The sequence below is a fragment of the Cupressus sempervirens genome, chromosome 10 (assembly GCF_028749045.1).
Source record: "Cupressus sempervirens isolate cs-2001-9-10 chromosome 10, ASM2874904v1, whole genome shotgun sequence".
Classification (NCBI taxonomy): domain Eukaryota; kingdom Viridiplantae; phylum Streptophyta; class Pinopsida; order Cupressales; family Cupressaceae; genus Cupressus; species Cupressus sempervirens.
This window is the reverse complement of record NC_143127.1, coordinates 647,993,262-648,017,058: the sequence shown is the minus strand read 5'-3', so window position 1 is coordinate 648,017,058 and position 23,797 is coordinate 647,993,262. Positions and strand designations below refer to the sequence as shown.

Genomic DNA, 23,797 nt, shown 5'->3' with positions numbered 1-23,797 from the left:
ACACACACACACACACACCCTATATTGTAGATCTATCTATTTTATTCCCTAATTATTTTTCTTGTACCTAATTATCTTCTAAGCTAATGAGAGATTTATATTTCTTTGTTAACCTAAAATGTTTTAGATGTAGTAGTTATTCTTAAATATAAGTCTTAAAAGGAGTAATATTGTAACTACATGATTTTTTTGGTTTTTTTCAATCTAAAAATAAAAAATGTGTGTAGTAATGACCCACCATTGATGTAGGAAAAGTATAAAGTATATATAGTTTTAAGGTAGTTTGGTAGTAGAGTTTGTCTTTCTTATAATACTAAAGATGCAAATAAATCTAGATTTTCAATTTTAGAGTAATTGTTATTGGTCATATATATATTTCCAAGATGATTTCTAGAAGATATTATTTTTCCTATAATAATATATACTTAATTGTGTTATAAAATATGTTAATAATTTTTTTACCACAAACTACTAAAAATGCATTTCACTAAGGCAAGAGCCTACAACACAATGGTAAATTGTGAGCCTCTTATCGAAGAGTCTTGGGTTCAAATCTACTCGTATTTACTAAAACAATAATTAATAACAATACATAATAATGAATCTTGGCTTTGGCCTCTTATTGATCAAAAAATAAAATAAAATAAAATGCATTCCACTATATGAAACAATATTGATTCATTATTGAGAAAAAATAAGTATACAAATGAAACAATATTGATATAGGTAAAATATAGATAGTTATAGAAAAATTTGAAAGTGTACAATGTCTTTTTAATAACAGTAAAAATATACATAAATAAGTATATTAGTCAAACAATTTTTTAGGATAAAGAATTATAATATACTAGTGCAAATGTAATCATGTGTAGATGTATATGTATACACTTAAAGTCATAATTAAAATATTAAGAATACATATAAAGTTAATATTTATTTAAAAATAAAATAAAAGACATAATTCAACACAGAAGGAAGAATTAGTGAGCTTTGAATTATTTTAATCAAATAATATCATTATAAAAATATTTGCTTGTAGTATTAAAAAAAATTTAATCTTTTTATATTAAATATAGGTTCTTAAGAAAGTTTTTATGGTGGTACAAAATAAAAAACTCGTAGTACATATCGTAGAAGATGCTGTTTGCAGGTATTCTGTATCTTTTATGTTAGTTTTGTAGCCTTTGATTCTTTTAAACCTCATAGAATACTGATTTTGGTTTAACCCCATCAGATCAAATAAATAAAGCAACTGTCATTAACTGCATGCTGCTATTTGTCTACCATATATTATTACAGAACATTAAAACTATTTAGAAAAGCTTTCACATTTTTTAATTATAGTTCCTTCACAATTTATCTGGTAAAGATCGATTGCCCTCCCTTCAGAAAATGTAAAAATGAAATCGTTCATATGTCAGCAGTTTCATGTTCTTATTTAACTAGACTACATTCAGATATGATAGAATATATTATAGACTTTTGCAGATATTTTTGTGCATCTCTATTTTGTTTCCTGTGACTAGTGTTCTTTTCACAATAGTTACATATTGTTTTTCTCTGGCGATGTGAATGTTTCAGACAAACATGTTTTTACTTGCCCTTGTTTTAAAAATCTGGTCTTGTATCATTCTCTCAGGCCATTTGAAATTCTTGAATTACTGAAAGCCTTACTAGTTGAGTGATTAGCGAAAGATTGTATTCTTATACACTTTTATTGTCAGATGTGGATTTTAGGGAACTCCATTGAGATAAGAGGTGCCGAGTACTCGAATTTGAAAGCCATTTATGTGAGCAATCATGCATCGCCCATCGATATCTTTCTTATCATGTGGCTTACACCCATAGGTACTGTTGGGATTGCGAAGAAAGAGGTATTAAAAGTTCTTTTCATGTTTACTGGAGCTTTTTCTAAATGTTCGTGTCACAGTTTCATTGCCAATGTAAATGCCTATACTGAAGTCTCTATTCTCACATAGTGTTCTGTCACAAAACTTAGCACTATTTATAAGATACTCGCATGTTACAATCTTTTGTGTTTGGCAGAAATTCTATGTCACAGTTGGAAAATTTTCATCAATATTTGTATGCTTCTTTCCTAATTCTATTTTTGATGACCCATTGTTATGGCCAGATTATATGGTATCCTTTGTTTGGGCAGTTGTATGCGTTAGCAAGTCATCTTCGCATCGACCGTTCTAATCCAACTTCGGCCATCGAGTCCATGAAAAAGGTAAACTTCAGGTATTGTTTTCTTTAAAGGTTTCCTCTTTAAACTGTGTCAACCATGGTACAATCTATGACTGTGTAGGCGGCAAGGACTGTAGTGGAGAAGGACCTGTCTTTGGTTATCTTTCCTGAGGGCACAAGATCAACATCAGGAAGGTTGTTGCCATTCAAGAAGGTGTTCGATTATGACATTATATTGATGGTTTTCTCTTATTGCTAGCCGGAAGACTCATCCGGCTTAAAGTTAACAATCCTTATAACTTCATTCAGGGATTTGTGCACGTAGCCATTCAGACCAGGCGGCCCATAGTGCCCATTGTTCTTACCGGTACCCATCTGGCATGGAAAAAGAACAGTTTACATGTTCGACCAGCACCATTAACCGTCACATTCTTATCTCCAATAATTACAGAGGATTGGACTGCAGACAATGTTGATGAATATGTGGAAATGTTGCATTCGCTTTATGTCGAACATCTCCCAGATTCTCAGAAACCTTGCAATGACCAAGAGTAGAATCTTAATGTAATAGCTTTCCTTAAATGATGTATAGAATTAATATAAACTTCTACAGACGAAGGTTGAAACTTTGGAAAACCGAAAGGAGATCCAAAACATAGAACCCGAGATGCTGCCAACAGCTACCCTGTATTGCCAAAAAAAGGCTGTCAAGAAAATTGCAACAAAGTTTGATAGATCGAACTCAGTAAATTTTACACTTTCCCAAGCAATTCAATGTTTGAAGCCTTAATTTGGATTCAGAACGCTTCAGCATATATATTTGATGAATAGACCTTATATATTTCAAAAGCAATAGGAAAATATTCTCATTTTTGTGCACTGAGAAGCCATTTGTTTCCTTGTTTGAATTGTCTGAAATTAATTTGTCTACAGGCAAAAGGATAGTGTAGATGGATGTGAGTTAATGATGCTATCTATTCTTTTGTGCCTAAGCATTTAAATTGATCTCTAATGGGAATCCCATGATCAGAGGTCGGATTAAGGGATCACTGAGAGTATTGTAGAAAACATGGTACACCCATTTTTAAAGGGGACTAGCTTGTTTAAATTGACTCGGAATATCTCATGGCTTTTCTCTTTCTAGTACCAGGACAAAGGCAAATTATATTACTCAAATGACTGGTGGAGGTCCCAATAGCCACAAACTTAAAGCACGGATTTCACCGCGATCAGGTTAAGTTTGCAATCGGGTTCCATTGAAACAAGAAAGTCTATCTTGTAAAGAGACACGATTATTGATAAATGTTAATAATTTTTTTTAATTAGTCAAAATCAAATAATATATTAATATATACATATATAAAATAAAACATTCCAAAGGTAGTATGGGTTACAATGGGAGCCTCAATCCCTGTATGCATATGCAGAACATGACAGAATAAGGAATATAGTATTTTAACGAATTGTTTTGTTCACCAAAAAAATTATTTAATCAATTAAAGACGACATTCTAAATGTTTATCCTAATTGAGCAAAGTATAATTTTGCATTTTGGGATACATGTGACAACATTAAGGCAGACAAGATATAATAACTTGGTATAAAGGATAGAACTTTGGATGCAAAGTTGTGTGATATCTATGACATTGAAATGCTATTATTTTGTGATGTGAACTTGATGATAGAGTAGAGTCCTGATCTTGTTAAAGGAAAAACGGATGAGACTGTTAAAAAGAAAATAAAGGCTAAATTGAAACCTTCCAGTTCTCGAAGATAAATTGAGGATGAGGATACTGAGGTGGAGAGCACCGATGGCTCAGATAAGGATGCCCTTGAGGAAGAGGAGGAGACGGATGCTGGGGAGTTTAGCTCTAACCTGGATGGTTACCTGGATTCAAAAGACAAGAATGAGGATGGGAGAGAGGAAGATAATATTGAGGTGAATTCGATACAGAGCAAGTCTAAAAATGAGGACACTCATATCGTGTCTGGGGAGGTGATAAAGAGAAAGAAAATGATGATTTAGCCATTTTGAGTGAGGAGGAAAACATGGGGAAAGCTTCCACTCCTCTTAAGGAGATTGAGGGACATGATAAGGAGGGCCAGAGCCACCATATTCAAGCGGAGCCTGGTGAGGTGGAGCCGTTGGATGGGGGGATTCATATTGATAAAGATGGCCCTATTCTTCACACCACTGCTGATGATGTGGATGACTCCCTGATGAGGGAAACCAAACTCTCCTTCCTTCACTTTGCTAGACAAAAAGCTGACTCTTTCCTTCAGGTCGATTCCTGGTTATATAATAAATTAATGGGGCTGAAGAAGAAAGTGGATACCTTGCAACATAACCAGGAGGTTGACCGGGCTATTATTCAACACATGGAGTGCAAATGGGAGATATCCCAAAAAAATTAAAGGATTATGAGCAGAATCTTAGACTGCTCATCAGGGAAAGTGGAACAAAAATGGAGCAAGTGACCTCAAGCATCTGTGCAGTTGCAGTGACTTTGGGTAAAAGAGTTAATGAAGAATCATATCTTCGGAGGGCCCAAGCAAGAGGACAAGACAGAGTTTGAGAAAAAAATCTTTGATAGCTGTTGCTTCTTCGGCTACTAACTCCATCTAGGACATAGCTAAAATTGGTAAGGAGACTGTGAAGATGATTACGAAATTGCAATAGTTTCCTAGGTCTTCTTTTCTGGTTGGGTTTCTGTGTAGGTCCTGTCTGCTGGCTAGTTTTTCTGGTTCCTTTGTTTTGTCCTATTTTTTGGATTTTAGTTTTTAACTTGTACTATAGGTTCCAGGTCCTTGTAAAACCTGGGTATTTTATTTGGACTTTATTCGTGGTCTTAGGTCCCTATAAAACCTAATTTTGATGCTACATTTTAGTAGGTTTATGGGCTCTTTCCTATTGGATGGCTTGTTTTTTCCTTTTTTGAGGATGTGTAAGGGTTTCAGGATCCCTTCAAAACCTGTTTTTACCATAATCTAAAACTTGATGATAGAGTAGAGAAAGATCAGTATATGCGAAGTTGTGTACAAAATACAGATATAGAAGATATCAACATTGTCATAAGATTTATGTATCTATTCCTTTTGTGTACAAAATATTATTGTAATTGCATGTTTGAGTAGTGTGATCATCTCACATATATTTTGTAATTGTGATAACAACTCCTAATAGAGTTGATACTTCTAACAAGGCCTAGTCCTCTAACAAGGACTGAGACACTATATAGATGTAATAGACTCTTTGCCACCATTCATAACAACCCATTGAAGAAAAATGTAATTAAAATTCCTTGTCACCATCTTGCCAACACCCTGTTGGCAATTCAGCTAAGATGTTAGCATGAAAATGCATCGAGGTTTTCATTTAGGGCCTATTTGGCAATGGGAATACAAGCGAAATAGGCATATGTAAATTCTTAAAATTTTGAATTCTTTTTTTGGATGCACCAAATTGGAACTGGAATACGAAACAAAATAGGAATATGTATTCCAATTTTGGCCCAAAAATGAGGTTTGGAAATTCCACCCAAATAGGTGGAATTGGAATATGTATTCCTATTCCAGTTTTATTTATTTTAAAAAACATAAATTTTTGGGTTTGCAAATTCCCCATCAAATTCTGGCTGAACTAAATAGAGAATAGGGATATGTACCTCTATTTTCTATTCCAGTATACGTATTTCAGAATAGCTATTCCTATTCTCCTATTCCTATTCCCGCAACCAAACAAGCCCTTATGGCAACATATCATCTATATTAAGTCAACATATCATGGAGACATAGTTTTGGCTTAAAGACTTAGAAAATTGTTTAAGCATCAAGGAGTTTAACTATAAGCACAAACACTATTTTAGTTAGTGAAGATCATAGAAAAAAAATTGGCATGTGCACACTTGAGGGAAGCAAGAACAAGTTATAAGGATACTACATGCAAGAGTGTGAGTCATTATGAGCAATACATACATAATTATTAATGTCTTAACATTTGTAGGTATGTGTAGGAAGAACATGACATAATTAAGAAATATAGTATTTTAAGTTAAGGAATTGTTTTGTTTAGCAAAATAATTACTTAATCAATTAGGGATGGCATCCTAGATGTTAACCCTAAGTGAGAAAAGTATAGTTTTGTACTTTGGGACACATGTGAAGACATCAATGCCGATAGGACTTAATAACTTGGTATAAAGGTTAAAACTTTGGATGAGAAGTTGTGTGATGTCTATGACATGGAAATGCTATTATTTCATGGTGTGAAATTGATGATAGAGTAGAGAATGATCAATAAATGCGAAGTTGTGTACAAAGAGCTACAAATGACGAATTAGATATAGAACATATCAACATTGTCAAAATATTCCTTTTGTGTGTAGAATATTATTGTAATTGCATGTTGAGAAGTGAGGTCATCTCACATACATTTTGTAATTATAATAACAACTCCTAACTGTGTTGAGGCTTCTTACATGGCCTAGTCCTCTAACAAGGACCGAGTCATTATATAGATGTAACTGACTCCTAGCAGGATCAATATATTTCACAAGATACTTTTGATTAGTGAAATTTGTGGCTACCATCCCCATTGGGGTTGTCCCTTGGCCAAGGCTTTCCTAGTTAATAAATAATGGTGTTATGGGTTGCATTGTGTTATTGCTATTTTTAATTTTTAGTATATTCACATGTGCACGTTTTAAGATTGTTAAATATATCTATAGTTGGGAAAAAGATTGTGAAATACTGAGTCACCCCCCCTCTCAACATTTCCTAATTCTAACAATTGGTATTAGAGCATAGTTAATTAGAGGAGGCCTAACAACTTGAGTAAGATCACCATGGATGTAGATCAAGTGCAGAAGAATCTTAAAGAAGCTCTTGAGGAACTTGATGTAATCACTAAACAAAGAGATAGTTTGAAAAAGAAATACAAAGAGGCTAAAGCCACCATTTAGAAGTTGAAAAAGGATATTGAATATGTCAATTCCTAGAAGAATGCATCAAATAATTAGGTCAAGAACAATGATGTAGTTGCAAGGCATAAGAAAGAAAATGAAATCTATAGCATGAGCTAGAGATTAAAAATCTAAAATTGAGTATGGAGGATAATGACAAAAAGATTGAATTAGATTTGAGATCTGAACAATGTAGATATGAAATCCAAGCTTACCAAGATGACATATGAACTTAAGACTTCAAAGCTACAATATGCAATTTGAGAAGTACAATACTATTGTGAAAGGAGAACTTACATAGACAAAGAAACATCTTGAGAAGTTGTATTCAAGCAGTGAAAAGCTTGATGAATAGATCATAGTACAAAGATCTAGTTATGACAAGACAAATATTGGTTAAATTATGAAGGTGATTCATATAAGAGATTTGAATTTACTGAGGAACTATATCTTGTGATCCAATAGCCAGAACATCTACAAGGAGATCTGAACAAGGAATAACATCAACAATATGAAGAAGTACCTAATCAATGTGAATCATCTAAAGTAGTGAAGATGCAATACATTTGAATTTTTTTTGCATGCAATGAAATTGGTGTTGGAATTTACAAGTGGAAAGATTTACTTCTGTTGGGGGCGGGGTGGGGGGTGAATTAGAAGTAACAAACTTTAACCTCTAAAACCTTTTAACTCAAATCAATCATATGCACATAACACATCTAACTAACATGAAAATAACGACATGCATGAAAATAGATAACACAAGATTTGGTCACCCAAAAACCCTCCAAAATGAGAAGGTAAAAATGGGGTGGGGATGATACCCACAACTTATCACTGCAACAATATGTAACTAGTTAAGGTTACAAAGTTTGATCACCATCAATGGTCTACCCTGTGAAAGGCCTGCCCTATTAAAGGCTTTACACCCTATTAAAAGTGACCTATCTAAAGGATTTATAAAGACTCAATTGGAATGTCACCCTGTTAAAGGATTTGCATGGCTGTTAAATCAACCTATCTTCATAGGATTTTCATTCTCCTAATACAATGGCTAGAAAGTATAATAGAATGTATTGATCTGATGACTTACAATCTTTAATTACTGATTCCAGATCCTTGTTTTGTTTAATCTAATCTGATCCTTCTTGATTTGATATATCTCTATTCAAAGTGCTAATACTCTGTTCTTGACCAACTGATTTTGCAATGCTGTTCTTCCTCTAGGTGTTCTCACCCCTTCCAAAACTTCGCTAGATTTCACTCATGCATTCCCACATGACCTCTTACTTTTGAATTATGGGGTTTTGACCTCCTTATAAAGGTTTTGAGACTTAGGGTTAGGTATAAATCTTCGATCGAGATTCATCCATCTTTTCCTGCTCAATTCTTTACATATTTCTTGATTGGTTGCATGCTCTCTCTATTTTTCTGATTGATTGCATGCTAATTACATAGGGAATGTAATAGATTCGATCTTATCTTTTTGATCCTTCAAGATTCATCTTGAGTTAGCTCAAAAATAGTTTACATCTAAGTTTGTGAGGGCACAAACTCTTATGCTGATTCTGTGTTACTTGATAATTACTGATTTCTGATGCTCAACTCATATAGGATTTCTATCTTGCTCAGTTCCTATAGTAACTCTATCTTGCTCGACATCAATTGTCACTCATAACTTGAAACTTTCTTGGCACTTGAATAACTCGACACCTATTGAATTTTTGGCTTGGCACATACTGTAGCTTGGTATCTATATTATACTTCACATCAACTTTAGAAATTTCTTGAGTGTGTTGTTACTCAATTGTCAAATCAAATGTAAGACCAACAATCTCCCCCTTTGACATGAGTGTCAAAAACACTTAACTAAACATTATGAATCTAATCTTTATGAGTATAATTTCATCTTGTTCGACATATATACAAAATTTCAAAAACTTGTTCAAAATTTTGTAGAAGACTATATACCTCAAAACTTGTAACTCACCTTAAGCTGATGTGCCATTTCTGTATCCAAAAATCCTTATGCTGAATTTGTCTCATGCTGATTATTTTGATACTCTTTATCTCTGCATTGTCACTCCTTCCCTTGTCCGCCCTATTACTATCTGCTTTTTCTTTACTCCCCCTTTCACACATCTTCCCTTGTAGTTTTTATATCCTTTTGGCTTTATCTCCTTATCTCCTCAAAACTCAAAAGTTTATTATCTCCCCCTTTTGGGTATCTTAAATTATTATCTCCCTCAAAATGTATTATCTCTCCCTTTTTGACACTTATTTCAAAGGGTTCTATGAATGAATTGAATACTTAGCCAAAAAGGATTTGTTTACCTCCATAATGATTTTTAGAGCAGCATCCCAATTGTCTAATGCAATTTCCAGTGCTTTAAGCTAGATGGCTGTCTCTACTGCAAGGTGTACTAGGCCTTCCAATGTAGAAAGATTGAGATCTTTCTTCAAGACATTCTCTGCATAGGCCATTTCTTTGTGCAAAACTTCCATGTGAGGGATTATGGCAAACTAGATTTGTATTAGCTTGGCCGTGGTGTTTGCCTCATTTATTGTGAGTACAACTAATTCCTTTTGTGTGTGAAGCGTTGTAGAAAAATGCTTCTCACTTTGAGCTGGATCCTTTGGTAGCTACATGCTAGATACTTTAAGGTTCCTCTCTAAGCTCAATATACTCTAGTTGGTCTCTTGTGTGAAGTATGAAGAATCACATAGTTTGGAGTATAGTGAGAAGATATTCTCAGGTACTACTTTCACCTTTTCTACCTTCTTTGCCAATTCAACTTGAGAAAGTGCTATCTCGCCAGATATTTTATCATTTACCTTCATCTGGAACTTCTTTTTAGACCATTCAAGAAATTTAGCATTGGTGTCTAGGTCTTCATTCTATACCTAGTCCACTATGTTGGATAATTGCTCCATTATGGGGTTTGTCTCATCAAGTACTTGCAAGCTGAATGCATCAAGAAAGATGTCTTTAATTTATATCAATTCTTGCCTTTGTTTATACTCATTCCTGAGTATCTCTTGTTTCTTCTTCTTTTCTAGTGCCTCTTGCACTTCATTAATTTAATCAATACTCATAGTTTTATAGGCATAGCTTGGAATGACTATCTCTTCATCAAGTGTAGGGTCTCCATAGTGAAGTACCCTTGCTACCTTGGTAGAGCTTGAGCCCGGTGCTAATATTTATAGAGGTACTACATTAGTTCTTGGTTGCTATGTTGTTCCAGTAGGAGTCCTAGTAGTAGACAAATTTATCAATGTTTGAATTGCCTCTTGTTTCTTTTCCTTGGGGCTCTCTTCCTTGTCCTCTTTAGTTCTGCCTTGATCAATTATAGTGATTTGAGGGAGTGTACCTTGACTTTGTGCTATAGGAACAAAGATATCCTTCTATCTTGTTTGCTCCTTTGCTTGCTCCTCAACAGTTGAAGTCACTGTGACTATGGTGTCAACCCTAGCTGATGCATCTTGTGCTACTTGCTCTTGTGGTTGACCACTTTTTGCTGTTGGAGCATGTGAAGGTGGTTCTTGTGGATTTACCTTCTCCTTTGTAATCTCATCTATAGCTTTCTAAAGTTCCTCTATACTCACCAAGAATGGATTAGTACATAATTGTGATTGCAAAGTAGTCCGATGAAGGACCTTTCTAAGGTCCTCTGAAGTCAATGAGTTGATGTTCTGACTGGAAGTGTTAGGAACATCCTTTACAATTACTGTCTCTATAGGTGTAGGTGTTACATGTGGAGGGCTAGGAGGTGGTATTTGTGTGTCTTGCATGCTTTGATCTATTTTCTATTGTATCATGTCATCCTTTTATCTTTCCCTCTCCATTGCAACATCTATCTTTTCTTTCTCTCCTTCTTTGTCCTTGTCATTTTCTTTCTCTCCTTCTTCTTCCTTGTCATTTTCTTCTTCATTATCTTCATCATTCCTTCCCTCAAAGGGATCTTCTTTTCCTTCCTTAATTGTCTAGAGACCATAAATTACTCTTCACATGAGAGTAGACTTCTTCACAACATCTTCAATTTTATTTTGCAAAATACTGAATGCTCTATATTTGGGTGCAAATTTCCTTCCATGCTTCTTACTTGCCTTATTTATTTGACCTTTTGTGAGTTCAAGCATCACACAAGCCAATGTTGAATCTCTTATTTCTTTTTCCATGTTTAGGCAATAATGCCATTTATTTTCTATAATAGCATATAACTCCTTAGGCATAGTATTATCAAGTTCAAGTGGAGTATTCTTGAACTTTGCCATCATAATGTATATTGATTCTTCCACTATGTTTTGTTATTCTCTTGTCAACTTATTGAAATCAATGCCTTTAAGTCTTGACAAGTCTACATTGTCCCTAATGTTGTCACAAATGTTTTCCAAATCAGATTTAGTGGTGTGACTTACCACTCTAAATTGTCCATTATCATCAGACTCTGTCCTTTCTTCATCTGACTTTGGAGGTGCCACATATTTTCTCCTCTACTTCTTCTTTGCTGGACCTCCTTGCTTTGTGGCTTTCTTCTTTTCTTGTTCCTTTGCCACCTTTGTTGTAGACCTTGTATCTTCCCTTGTGGTAGGTTTTGCTAGGCTTGGCTTTTCTTTCTTCTTGCCTTTGGGCTAAGCAACAGACTCTTTCTATGCTTCTCTCTTCTTTGCCTTTGCTTTAAGTGCTTCCTTAGTTTGCTCCTCCTCAACACCTTCCGCTTCTTTGACATCTTCACCCATTCCTTGGGTTAGTACTAATGGCTTCTGCCCTTGTTTCTCTTCATCTTCACCTTCCTCTTCATCATCTTCTTCTTCCTTTGCTTCTACTATGCCTTCTCCAAATTTAGCCTTGAGCTTTTTGACTAATTTGTCCTTTTTCTTGAGTGTAGAAGTAGTCTTCAATTCCATATCTACTTTAGATCTTACTACATCGTATGCACCAAAATGTTGGGCACTTCTATCTACTTCATTTGCAAGTAGTACTGTTATTGCTACATATGCCTCATCAATATTCATCTCATAACCAAGTGGCCTAAGCCATCTTACCCTTGGTATGGTTGCTTGGATGTAGGTATAGCCAATATCAACAAGAAAACAAATATCATTTATATGCTATTCCACAAGTGAGATTGGAATCCTAAGTTTCTGTTTCATTGATTTCTTGAAATCTTCAAAATAGTTGGTCATGTTTGTTTCAAAATTGGCTCCCATTTGTTCAATGTATTCATTCACCTGGGCTACAATGGATCTGTTTGTCTTCTAGGTAACCTTTCCATAAGAAGGGAATTCATTCTATACATAGAAGAATATACATATCAAAATTGTACCAAACTTACATTGAGCTCCCTTTGTTCTTCTGATAGCTCCCAAATTTTCATTGATCTATTGTAGTTGCAGTTCAGCTAGATCATAAGTATGATCCTTTTAAACAAGTTTATAACCAAAATCCACTGCAATACAAGGAACACTGTTAAGTCTGCTAGATTGATAAAACTTGTGGGATATGACTCTAACAACAAAAGCAACAAGAGGATCCTTAATAGTATTAATGGTCATGCCTCTCTTGTTCCACTTGGCTCCAATATTCTTCTCAATAGCTTCTTTGGAGTCACTCTTTAGGGTTTTAGGCTGATCTAGGGTTGGATACCCTACTACCCTATGAATAATCCTTTTTGATATTTTGGCTGACCCATCTTCTAACCATAAGCTACCATCATGTATCCTACTGAGTACAATTCTAATCCATTTGGTCTTAAAAATAGTAGGGAAATCTAGGGCATGGGTTAAACCCTTCTTCTCAACAATTTGAAATTATTCTTTCAAGACCCCATTCTTGCACAACTTTTCATATGCCTCCCTAATTTCCATATCTCCAATATCACCTATTTTGCAGATATAGCATCTCCTAACATCTTGGACCATTACAACCTTAGGAGGAATTACGGACAAGGCTCCGGGAGGGTCATTTTTCTAGGCAACTTCAAGGGTAGGTAGAGAATCACTTTATGACACTAACTGAACTTCAAATGACTCTTTTTCCTAGGGTTTTCTAGAACTGTAGGCCATTTGTGCAATCTAGGGTTTCAACACAAAGAAATTTCAAAAATATATAGCTTGACACAAGTATAAATACCTTGAACTGTCGAAACTATGCTAAATCTCAATTAAAATTTTCTTAAATGCTTGATTATCTTCTTGGAAATCATTCTACACTTTTCTTTGTCTTTGGTCTTTGCTCGCAATGGTGAAAAATGAGTCAAAATGTGATCATATACCCTTGTTTCATAGCATTTAATTCTTAGTGCATTTACAACTATCCTCTTAGCTCCTTAAGTATTTCTACTTTACTTGGCTTCCATTTTCTTTCTAACACTCGACATATAGTCGAGTTTCACTTACTCATCTTCAATAAAAATTTCCCTTCACTAAGCATCGACCACTAATTTGGCTGTAACTAATCACTCAACTTCTATTGACTTTGGAAGACAACTCGACATATACTAGGATTTTACTTGACATTTGAGGACAAGTTTTTTAACTCGACAATACTTGTGAAAACCTGAAGTTTTAGCTTTGCATATCTATTCATGCTGATCTTTCCTTTTTAGTACTTACTTATCTAAGAAATGATGTATGATAAAACTTTGTATATCAGTTCCACATACCTTCCTTTATTTAGTTGGATGAAGTGTGACCACTTGACCTTTTGGGTGAAGTGATCTCTTCATTGGATGTGCTGTCTCCATCTTTCTTCTTCCATGTTTGATTCATTTCTCCTCTGATGTGTTGAACATCTACTTTTCCTTTTCCTTTATTGAACTTAGATTTGGGTGCTTTTGTCCTTGTTGGTCAGTTCTTGTTGATGTGACTAGTCTTCAAACAACTGAAGCATGTAGTTTGGCTCAACCATCTGCTATAGCTTCCTCTAAAATGGGTTCTTATGCAAGTTTTTAGGGATGTGTCCATACTCTTGACAGTAGTGATAGTTATTCCTAGTGTTGTAGTCCCAATTGTAATGATGTCCATGATTATTTGACTTTTTTGGTTGGTTAGGTGTCCACATAGACTTTGATCTGCACTCAAAAGCTCTATGCTCATACTTCTTGCAATTGTAGTAGTGGCCTTCAAATCTTGGTGTCCTGAAGGTTCTAGTCCTATAGTCATGTGCCTGATGACCTTTCTTATTGCACTTGTGATAGTGACCCATATTTTTAGATTTGTCATGCAAATTGGTGTTATTGCTCTTGCACACATTAGAGACATGTCCCTTTTTACCAAAAAAATGACAAGTGGGTTTTGTGTTCTTACCTTTGTCACATCTTTCTTCTATAGTCTTTGATGACTCACCTTCTTCAGTGCTGGTGTATCCTAGTCCTAAAGTATCATTACTAGATCTTGGTGATTTCACTAGCTATTCAAAGTACTTGATAGATTCATTAGGTTTTTTGGAGCTCTCTTCAATCTCCTTCTCTCTTCTCAAATCATTTTGGAGTTGTTCATTTTGCATCTTTAATGTGGAGATCTCAATGTCTTTGAAATTCAACTCATGATGTGCATTTAGCATCTGGCTTAGGGTGTCTAGCTGCATGTTGGAAATTTTTGTAAGCTCAATTGACTTTTCCTCCAATCTATTAGCAAGGTTTCTCTTGTCATCTTCTATCATAGCCTTATCTTTAATGACTCTTTTCTTCTATTTAATCACTTCACAAAGCATCATGGCTTGAGATTCTTGTTCAATCTTGAGAGTTTTCTTGAGCTCTATTCTTCTCCATTAGATCTGCAATTGCGACATCACAATCCTTGGAATATCTATTTGCAAACACTTTTGAGGTGTCAATATCCTTGTATTGTGTATCATTCTCAGCTATGGAAATCTCTCTTCTTCTCTTTAAGGATTTCCTCAATTCTTCCCTAGCTACTTCCAGAGAATGTAGAATGAGCCGTATCTCAATTTCTTGATTCTCTACGATCTTCCCAAGTTTATAGACTTCCATTTCTAGATCTTTTTCTCCAAGTTGTAAGGCTTCTCCTTGTGAGAACTAAGCTCTGATACCAATTGTTGGAATTTACACATGGAAAGATTTACTTCTGAGAGGGGGGGTGAATCCGAAGTAACAAACTTTAACCTCTAAAACCTTTTAACTCAAATCAATCATATGCATCTAACACATCTAACTAACATGAAAATAAATAACACAAGATTTGGTCACCCAGAAACCCTCCAAAATGAGAAGGTAAAACTGGGGTGGGGATGACACCCACAACTTATCACTGCAGCAATATGTAACTGGTTAAGGTTACAAAGTTTGACCACCATCAATGGTCTACTTTGTGAAAGGCCTCCCTGTTAAAGGCTTTACACCCTGTTAAAAGTGACCTATCTAAAGGATTTAAAAACATTCACTTGGAATGTCACCCTATTAAAGGATTTACAACATGGCTATTAAACCAACCTATCTTCATAGAATTTTCATTCTCCTAATACAATGGCTAGAAAGTATAATAGAATGTGTTGATCTGATGAATTACAATCTTTAATTGTTGATTCTAGATCCTTGTTCTATTCAATCTAATTTGATCTTTCCTAAGCTGATATATATTTGTTTGAAGTGCTAGTACTCTATTCATGACCAACTAATTTTGTAATGCTGTTGTAGTGCCTCTCATGTTTTCATTTTATACCTCATCTATTTTGATTTGAGAGATACTTGATACTCTTATTGTTATTTGTACTTTGAGATGACCTGAGGGTCAGATGTTATATTTTGATTCAGTACCATAGATGCTATACTACTATGCTATTCAATTTATCATATTTGCATGTTGATGCTATTTTGAGATGATAGTAGATCTATGATGATATCTGGTTATATAGTTTATTGGACATATCTATTGATTATGTTATGAGATGTATTTTATGCTATGGTTATTTACTTCATTCTTGTATCTTTACACTTTCTATGAATGTAAGTGATGTAAATGGATTAATTAGTTAATTAATTATTTAATTGCTTCAACTATTATATTATATGTAACTGCACTTGATCGTGTGTAGGAATTATATCCTTGGCACTGCACATGGAGTTAGTGATTCAACCATTCATATTTTACCAATGTCGTCCCTGTATGGTCGATGTATCCTTATTTAGTTGTTTTTAATTAAAACCTTTCAATGATTAGTAAATCCGAACTCATCTGCATTATGTGATTAGACCAATGAGAATGTCTGTGCATTTAGAGGGTCGCATTGTTGCGAAAGTCTTAAGGGTTTTTTTGTGATTTTGGGTTTTTGAGTTTTAAATCTTTTCAGAGTTAATTTCTGGTAGCTTTGCCTTAGGTGAATTTTAGTTATGGATAATAACTTATTTTTGTTTGGGTCAATTTGGATTTTAGCTACTCCAATTGGCTATTCACTTGAAAAGTGAATAAGTATTGAAAAATGTGAATTCATAAGGCACTTCTCACTTTTTGAAATAGAAATTTGAGAGCTCTTTTGTGAATCGTCTTCTAAAGGATTCGATTTATGCTTGTTCTGGGAGTTGTAATCATGGGTTCTCTATGAGGTTAGTCTTGTTGGATTCAACTCGAGGAGTTTATGCTTTGCCATCACTTTCAGTAGATTTGGTAAGTTATTTATTTTATTGCGTGGGTTTCAAATTTTTCCCTTTTTGCTGACAGGTAGGGCCTTCCTATTTTATTGTTTTCTCTCTGTTTTAGGTTCCATTTCTTGTAGCAATATGTTAGGAGGCTGAGAACTAGTGTTCCCCTCTATTTCTATTTGTTGGTTTTTCCCAGTTGGTTGGGTATGAACGTTTTCCCTATTTTCGAGATGAGGGTTTGGGATTTTGAGCCATTATGCTAGCCATTTTTGCATACGATGTTTGAATTCATTTATTTTTGAATTTTCAAGGTTTTTGCACCCAAACGCCAAATGGATTTTAATTTAGAATTTTTCTAGTTTTGGGGTTTTACCTCATTTTGTGTGCTGCCCAATTTTCTCAAGTTTTGTTGGCATGAGTTTGGTCGCAGGATTGGATGATCCATTTGGATATCAGTCAGATCTTTATTGCATTTTATATTTGCATTGGGATGTGTGTAATATCTGTCATCCTAACTATGTTTTCGATTGATTGACTTTCTACTTTGTGTTCTCATCCAATCCTTTTGTTATGATCTTCGTGATGGTGGTGTGCCACACACAAGTACCTATTTCAGGTGACCTACAGGGCTCAATCTTCTGTGGTACTTCTAGAAGTTGTTGTCATTTGGGATGGGTTGGGAATTTGCATGCCTACGACACTCATTTTTGGATGAGCATTGGTAGGGTAGGGTAGCATATGGAAGGGCTTCTACCTCGTAGCCTAGTGATCATTTTGCCTAGAGGGTTGGCGAAGGAAGCTTTGATAAAGTGATAATTAAATAAAATACTAGGTGCTAATAAATTTAAAATAATAAAAGATGTGGGGTGCTAGAGCCTTCTGTTGAGGAGTTGAATCTGCACAAGTCCAAGATTGGGCTTTTTGATGCCAAGCAACTCTCCATGATGTCAGCCCCTACTTAGTAGCCCTTTGAGATGTCTGATTAGGACCTATAGTTTATGCATTGTCTTTGTCTTGGATTCAATCATCATACTTCCTGGCGTGTGTGTTAGCCATGGTTGTTGCTTTGTGTGTGTTTGTGGTTGGATCATTATCTCCATCAGCACGATGGGTGTGGACCTACAGGTGCCACATGGTTGGGAGGCATAGCTACCTTCACCACTACTAGGGACTGGTGTACAGTGATGGCCTTTGATCCTAGTGTGATTTCTGCTAGATGTTTTCACTTAGTACTTTAGGTTCCCGAGTATGCTTTCTTGTGATTTATGCTTTCATTAGGATGCTTGTTTATCTTGTTTAGATGATGTTAGTTTTGACACATTCCCTATTTTAATGATTAGCATGTGATAGGTGATGTTATCTACTTTGTAGGATTATTTTATGCTTTACTACTAGCATGTTATATTTCCTTATGCTTATGTTGTAGCATCTTTTAGTAGTGACATCCCTATTATGACAGTATCAACGATCTGATCAGTAGCTTGGGATGTTATGTGTGGGGGATGGCTAGGGCCCACAATGGTCTTATGATGCCATTGATGGTTGGGAGGAACCGTGTACTTAGTTTGTTTATTTTTCTCATTAATATGTTGTTTCTATTATTGCGATGTTGCTTTAGTACACTGTGATGTTTCCTTTTGTTCTTTCCCTTCACTGATTGTTAGATGGTTAAATTGTGTTTACATCTTTTAGTAGTGTGTTTGAGTGTTCACACCTTGAATTTTAGATTTGGTACTCCCCAGTGTAGAGGTTCTGAGTTCAATTTTGTCTGTTGTTTGTGGTTAGTATTTTCTTACTTTTCCTGGGTGACCATGTGTTAGCATGGTGTGACACAATAAAGTGCCGTGTATCCATTGGAACTTTTTCATGTGCTCCCTAAGTCTGTCACATGCCTCTTGGAGTTTTGTTGTGCAATACCTTGCATTATCGCACCCTCTTCTAAGAACTATTGTATGATACCCTTAAAGTATCACATGTCCTTGAGAGAAGTATTGCCCAATCCCTAAAAGTGTCACCCTTCTTCTTTAGAAATGTTGCGTGATACTAGAAAGTATCAGCTAGTGTAGTATTGAACTATCGTCAAGTTTTGTAAAAACTTGTGTGGGCGAGCAATGAGCACTTTTCTATTTGACCCAAAATTTTTGGGAACCATTTGGGGTACCCTCTTTGGTGTTCTTCAATACTTTGGTGTCACATTTTGAATTCAAAATGTGTTTGATTTGAGTTTAGTTATGCATCTTTCGTTATCAATCGTTTTGATCAGTAGTGGCATTTGGAGATTTGTTGGTTGTTGGGATGGTGGTTAAGTCTTCCATTGTGATCTTTGTGATCTGTGTTTGTTGTTGACATGCACACTTACACTTATTGAAAAAAATTATTTTTTGTGTTTCATCCTTGTTCCAAGGATCTTTGAGCGAGGCATTACATCTGGTGTAGAGCCCATGTTGCAACATTGGGATCTCTATGTTATGCTTCCACTATGGCTTTTTTCTATTGTGTGTTGTTATTTTATGTTTGAATAGTGATATCTCTTGGGTTCATGTTTTGACTCTTATGCTTGTGATCCTTATGCCTAATTTTTCCTTGTTGCTTCCATAGGGATGCCTCCTGCACATAGGTTTGGTTGGGGTGGTAACTGATGAGTTGTTCAAGAGGGATGTGAGGATGGAGAGGGAGAACAAGGTAGTAATGCTAATTAGGATGGCATGGGGGTATTTTTTCCAGTACTCTAGGAGATTCTTGCTTGGTTGGGCTCTCGTATTGAGCAACACCAAGAGGATCATGATCAGGAAGAGGGATCTCATCATGGAGATTCCCATCAGTCTAAGCATAGAGAGGAGGAATGTGAACATGAGCATTGTCTTACCCCACTAGGTGGTAGAAGGCACCATTGGGGTGTTAGGGACCGCGATAGTGAGGATTCCATCAGGTTGGATATCATGAAGTCCCTTCAGTGATCCCAACCACTATTGTATGATGGTAAGGGAAGTAGCCTCAAGGCTAAGACTTGGTTGCTAGACATGGAGTGCTACTTCACCATGTATCCATATTCAACCAACATGAGGGCCCATTGTGCAATCATGTAGTTGAGAGACCACACATCCATATGGTGGAATATTAAGAGTCAAAAGATTTAGGTTAGTGTTATAGATTTCACTTGGGAGATCTTTGAGGAGAGGTTCTGAGAGAAATTCTTATCTCCTCAGTTCAGAGAGGCCTGTGCTAATGAGTTTCAATCACTTTGACAAGGAAATATGATAGTGGATCAATACAAAATCCACTTCTTTGAGCTGAGGCAATATTCTTGCTATAACCATGATGACTTGCTCCTAGCTCACCATTTCATTCGGGGTCTCAAGGATGCCCTCATTAGAGAAGTCCATATGCACTAGCGCAAGACTCTCATTCTCATTGTAGAGAAGGCATGTATTGTAGAGGAAAATCTAGCTAGAGGTTTCAGTAGAAAATCTAGTTCTCAAAACCAAGGTGCTAGGAATTCAGGATAGGATGCACAGTTCACTCAGTATTATGGAAAAGGCCAAGCTCAATCCGAACCCTCTCAGGGTGGTCCTTACCGTAAGAATAAGAAGAAGTTTTGGGGCAAGGGTGGACAAGATTTTGGTACCTCAGGAAAGAAAAGGGATAATCAAAATTGAGGATAGAGATCTCAATATGATCTTCCTACTCAAAATGTTCAGTAGAATTCCAGCAGGGGTAGTGCACCATATTCCAATGCAACTCAGGGTGGCCAAGGAACAGGTGCCAACTTTGTGGGAAACTGCTACTCTTGTAGCTAGCATGACCATAAATCTTATGATTGTTCTATTAAACCATCCACACGACCTGGTAAGGGTGTAGTGAGATCCGAGCCTACTATTGGAGATGTGGGTAGGAATCACAGTCTTTGCAGCAGTTGACAAATTTCAAGCTGAGCATCAAGGTACAATAGTTGACGCTATAGGTACGTTGCATGGTATTTCAACTTTAGTTTTGTTTGAATTTGGTGTTTTAGATTCTTTCATTTCACCATCTCTCATTTAGCGATGTAGGCTAGTGGTAGTGCATCAGGTCAATAGGTGGTAGGTTGAGTTAGCCAGGGGATCCAAAGTGGTTGCTGACTCTTTGGTCAGAGGTTGTAGTTTATATTTGGGAACCTTCACCACCGCAGTGGATCTATGCATTCTACGTTTGAGATCGTATGACATTATGTATGACATGGATTGGTTAGTCACCCATCAGGTGAATATAGATTGCCATCATAAGGTGGTACAGTGTGTTGATGACACAGGTGGGAAGTTAGAACTTTTGGGAGTTCAAAGACTAGTCTCACTTCGTATAATCTTAGCTAATCAGCTAAAGCTAAGTTTGTGGAAGGGTTGTCAATTGTTTCTTATTTTTGTTAGTGATCTCAAGGAAGCCAAGAGCCATACGGTGACACTTGATGATCACTCACTCCTTCACGAGTATTCCAATGTGTTTCTTGAGGAGATATTAGGTATGCCACTGTAGCGTGACATTGATTATTAGATTGATCTTGTACTAGGAGCAGAGTCAATTTCACAAGCTCCTTATTGCATGACTACTCAGGAGTTGAGTGAGCCTAGATTGCAGTTGGAGGAATTGTTGGCCAAGGGCCATATTCGTCCTACTATATCCTTGTGGGGTGCACTAGTCATCTTCGTGAAGAAGAATGATGGTTCATTGTGTTTATGCATCGACTATGGACAATTGAATAAGGTGATGGTGAAGAATCATTATCCTTTGCCAAGGATAGATAACTTGTTTGATGGGATGAAGGGAATATGAGTGTTCTCAAAGATTGATCTAAAGTTAGGATACCATCAACTTCAGATCTAGGAGGCTAATATTCATCAAACAACTTTTTGTGCACGGTATGGGAATTATGAGTTCATAGTTGTACCCTTTGGGTTAACCAATGCACCATCAATGTTTATGAGTTTGATGAATGTTGTATTTTTCACTTACCTCAATTAGTGTGTCATTGTATTCCTAGATGACATATTGATCTATTCCAAGACTGTGGAGGAGCATGAAGTCCATTTACATTAGGTATTGCAGTGCTTGAGAGACCATTAGTTGTATAGAAACTTGAGTAAATGTGGGTTCTTCTAGTTTGAGGTGAAGTATTTGGGACACATCATTATAGGTGATGGAATTGTAGTGGATCCAGAGAAGATTTGTGCTATCATGAACTGGTTAGTACCCACTAATTTCTCAAAAGTTCGTAGTTTTATGGGATTGGCAGGCTACTACCATCACTTCATGAAGGATTTTTCATGAGTAGCTCATCCCATCATTTCTCTTCAAAGGAAATAGAAGAAGTTTGTTTGGTCAGACTTGTGTGAGGCAACATTTTATACTCTTAAGGAGTGTTTGACCAGTGCACCAGTCCTTGTAGTGCCTAATCTTGTAGGTGATTTCATGATTTGCATAAATACTTTGTTAGAAGGCGTGGGTGTGGCGTTGATGCAGGATGGTTGAGTGATTGTGTATAAGTCTAGGAAACTCAAAGACCATGAGCTTAACTAACCCACTCATGATTTGGAACTCCCATTTGTAGTGCATGCTCTTGTCCATTGGAGGCATTTTCTTTTGGGACACAGGTTTGATTTGCATAGCGAATATAGTAGCTTGTAGTATATATTTACTCAGCCAAATCTGAATGCACGACAGTGTCATTGGATAGAGTTCTTGTGCAAGTATGAATTTGATGTTCATTACATTAAAGGGAAGGAGAATGTCGTCGTAGACACTTTGAGTAGAAGGCAACATGAGGTATCAATGATGTCATTGGGAGTGGATTTGTGAGGCCATATCTTAGAGGTTTTTCTTGGTGACACTTGGTATCAAGAGGTGAGGATGGAGATTGAGTCTTGATGTACCCTAGAGGGGATATTTTTAGGTTATATGCTTGAGTTTGATGGAGTACTGCATCACATGGGGCATATCTATGTGCCTGTGTTAGGAGATCTTTGTACCTTGGTTTTGTCGAAAGTGCATTGTGCACCATATTTCGCACATCCTAGTGTTAAGAAGATGCGTGATGATCTCAAACAACTATACTTTCGGGCAGGGATGAGGCATGATGTTGCTGATTTTGTTGCTAGATGTTTTGAGTGCTAGAGACTGAAGGCAAAGCATTAGTATCTGGTGGGTCTTTTGCAGCCACATACCATTCTAGAGTGGAAGTGGGATATGATATCTATTGATTTTATCACAGGGTTGCCTATGTCATTGCAAAGACATGATTGTATCATGGTGATAGTGGACAAGTTGTCCAAGGTAGCACATTTTTGACCCATGAGAGCATCCTACATAGGCCTCTTCTATAGTGCATGTTTTCTTAGCAGATATTGTTAATTTGCATGGGATTCCTCGTCAGATAATTTTAGATAGAGATCTAGTGTTTACTTCTGCACTGTGGATGTCTCTCAAGCATGTGTTGGGCACTTAGCTCAATTTTAGTTCGACTCATCACCCAAAAATCAATGGTTGGACTGAGAGAGTGAATCAAGTTCTAGAGGATATGCTTCACATGTATGTTATGGACATGTAGGTGAACTAGGAGGATTATTTGTACATTTTTGAGTTTTCATACAACAACAGGTATTATAGTTCTCTTGCCATGTCACTATTTTAGGCCTTGTATGGTAGACCATGTTGTACCCCTTTAAGTTGGGATCATTTAGAGGATCGAGTTATTTTGGGTCTAGATATGCTTCAAGATATGGAGCAACAGGTTGTTCACATTAGGGAGCATTTGGTTACTACTTAGGATAGGCAGAAGAAGTTTGCAGATGCCCATAGGTTGGATCATCACTTTTCTGTTGGTGACAGGGTGTTCTTGCAAGTGCATCCGAGGAAGAGCCCCATCCATTATAGGAAAGGCTCTAAGTCAGTGTCACAGTTTTTTAGACCTTTTGAGATCCTTGAGAGGATTGATCTTGTTGCTTATCAACTAGCATTACCACCTAGCTTATTATGAATCCATGATGTTTTTCATGTTTCTATTTTGAGGCAGTATAT

The 23,797-nt window shown here is 36.2% G+C and overlaps 1 protein-coding gene across 1 annotated transcript in view; it reads left to right on the top strand.

Annotated features, from left to right (window-relative positions):
- The window catches only part of LOC149535488 (1-acyl-sn-glycerol-3-phosphate acyltransferase-like), a 19,917-nt gene extending 16,841 nt beyond the window's left edge, over positions 1–3,076 (top strand). Inside the window, exons 2-5 of the mRNA XM_089805643.1 lie at positions 1,725–1,874; positions 2,135–2,233; positions 2,312–2,404; positions 2,500–3,076. Coding sequence (XP_089661769.1) covers positions 1,725–1,874; positions 2,135–2,233; positions 2,312–2,404; positions 2,500–2,745 — 588 coding nt within the window. The 3' untranslated portion in view covers positions 2,746–3,076. The remainder of the gene's footprint in view (positions 1–1,724; positions 1,875–2,134; positions 2,234–2,311; positions 2,405–2,499) is intronic.
- The last annotated feature ends 20,721 nt before the right edge of the window (positions 3,077–23,797 follow it).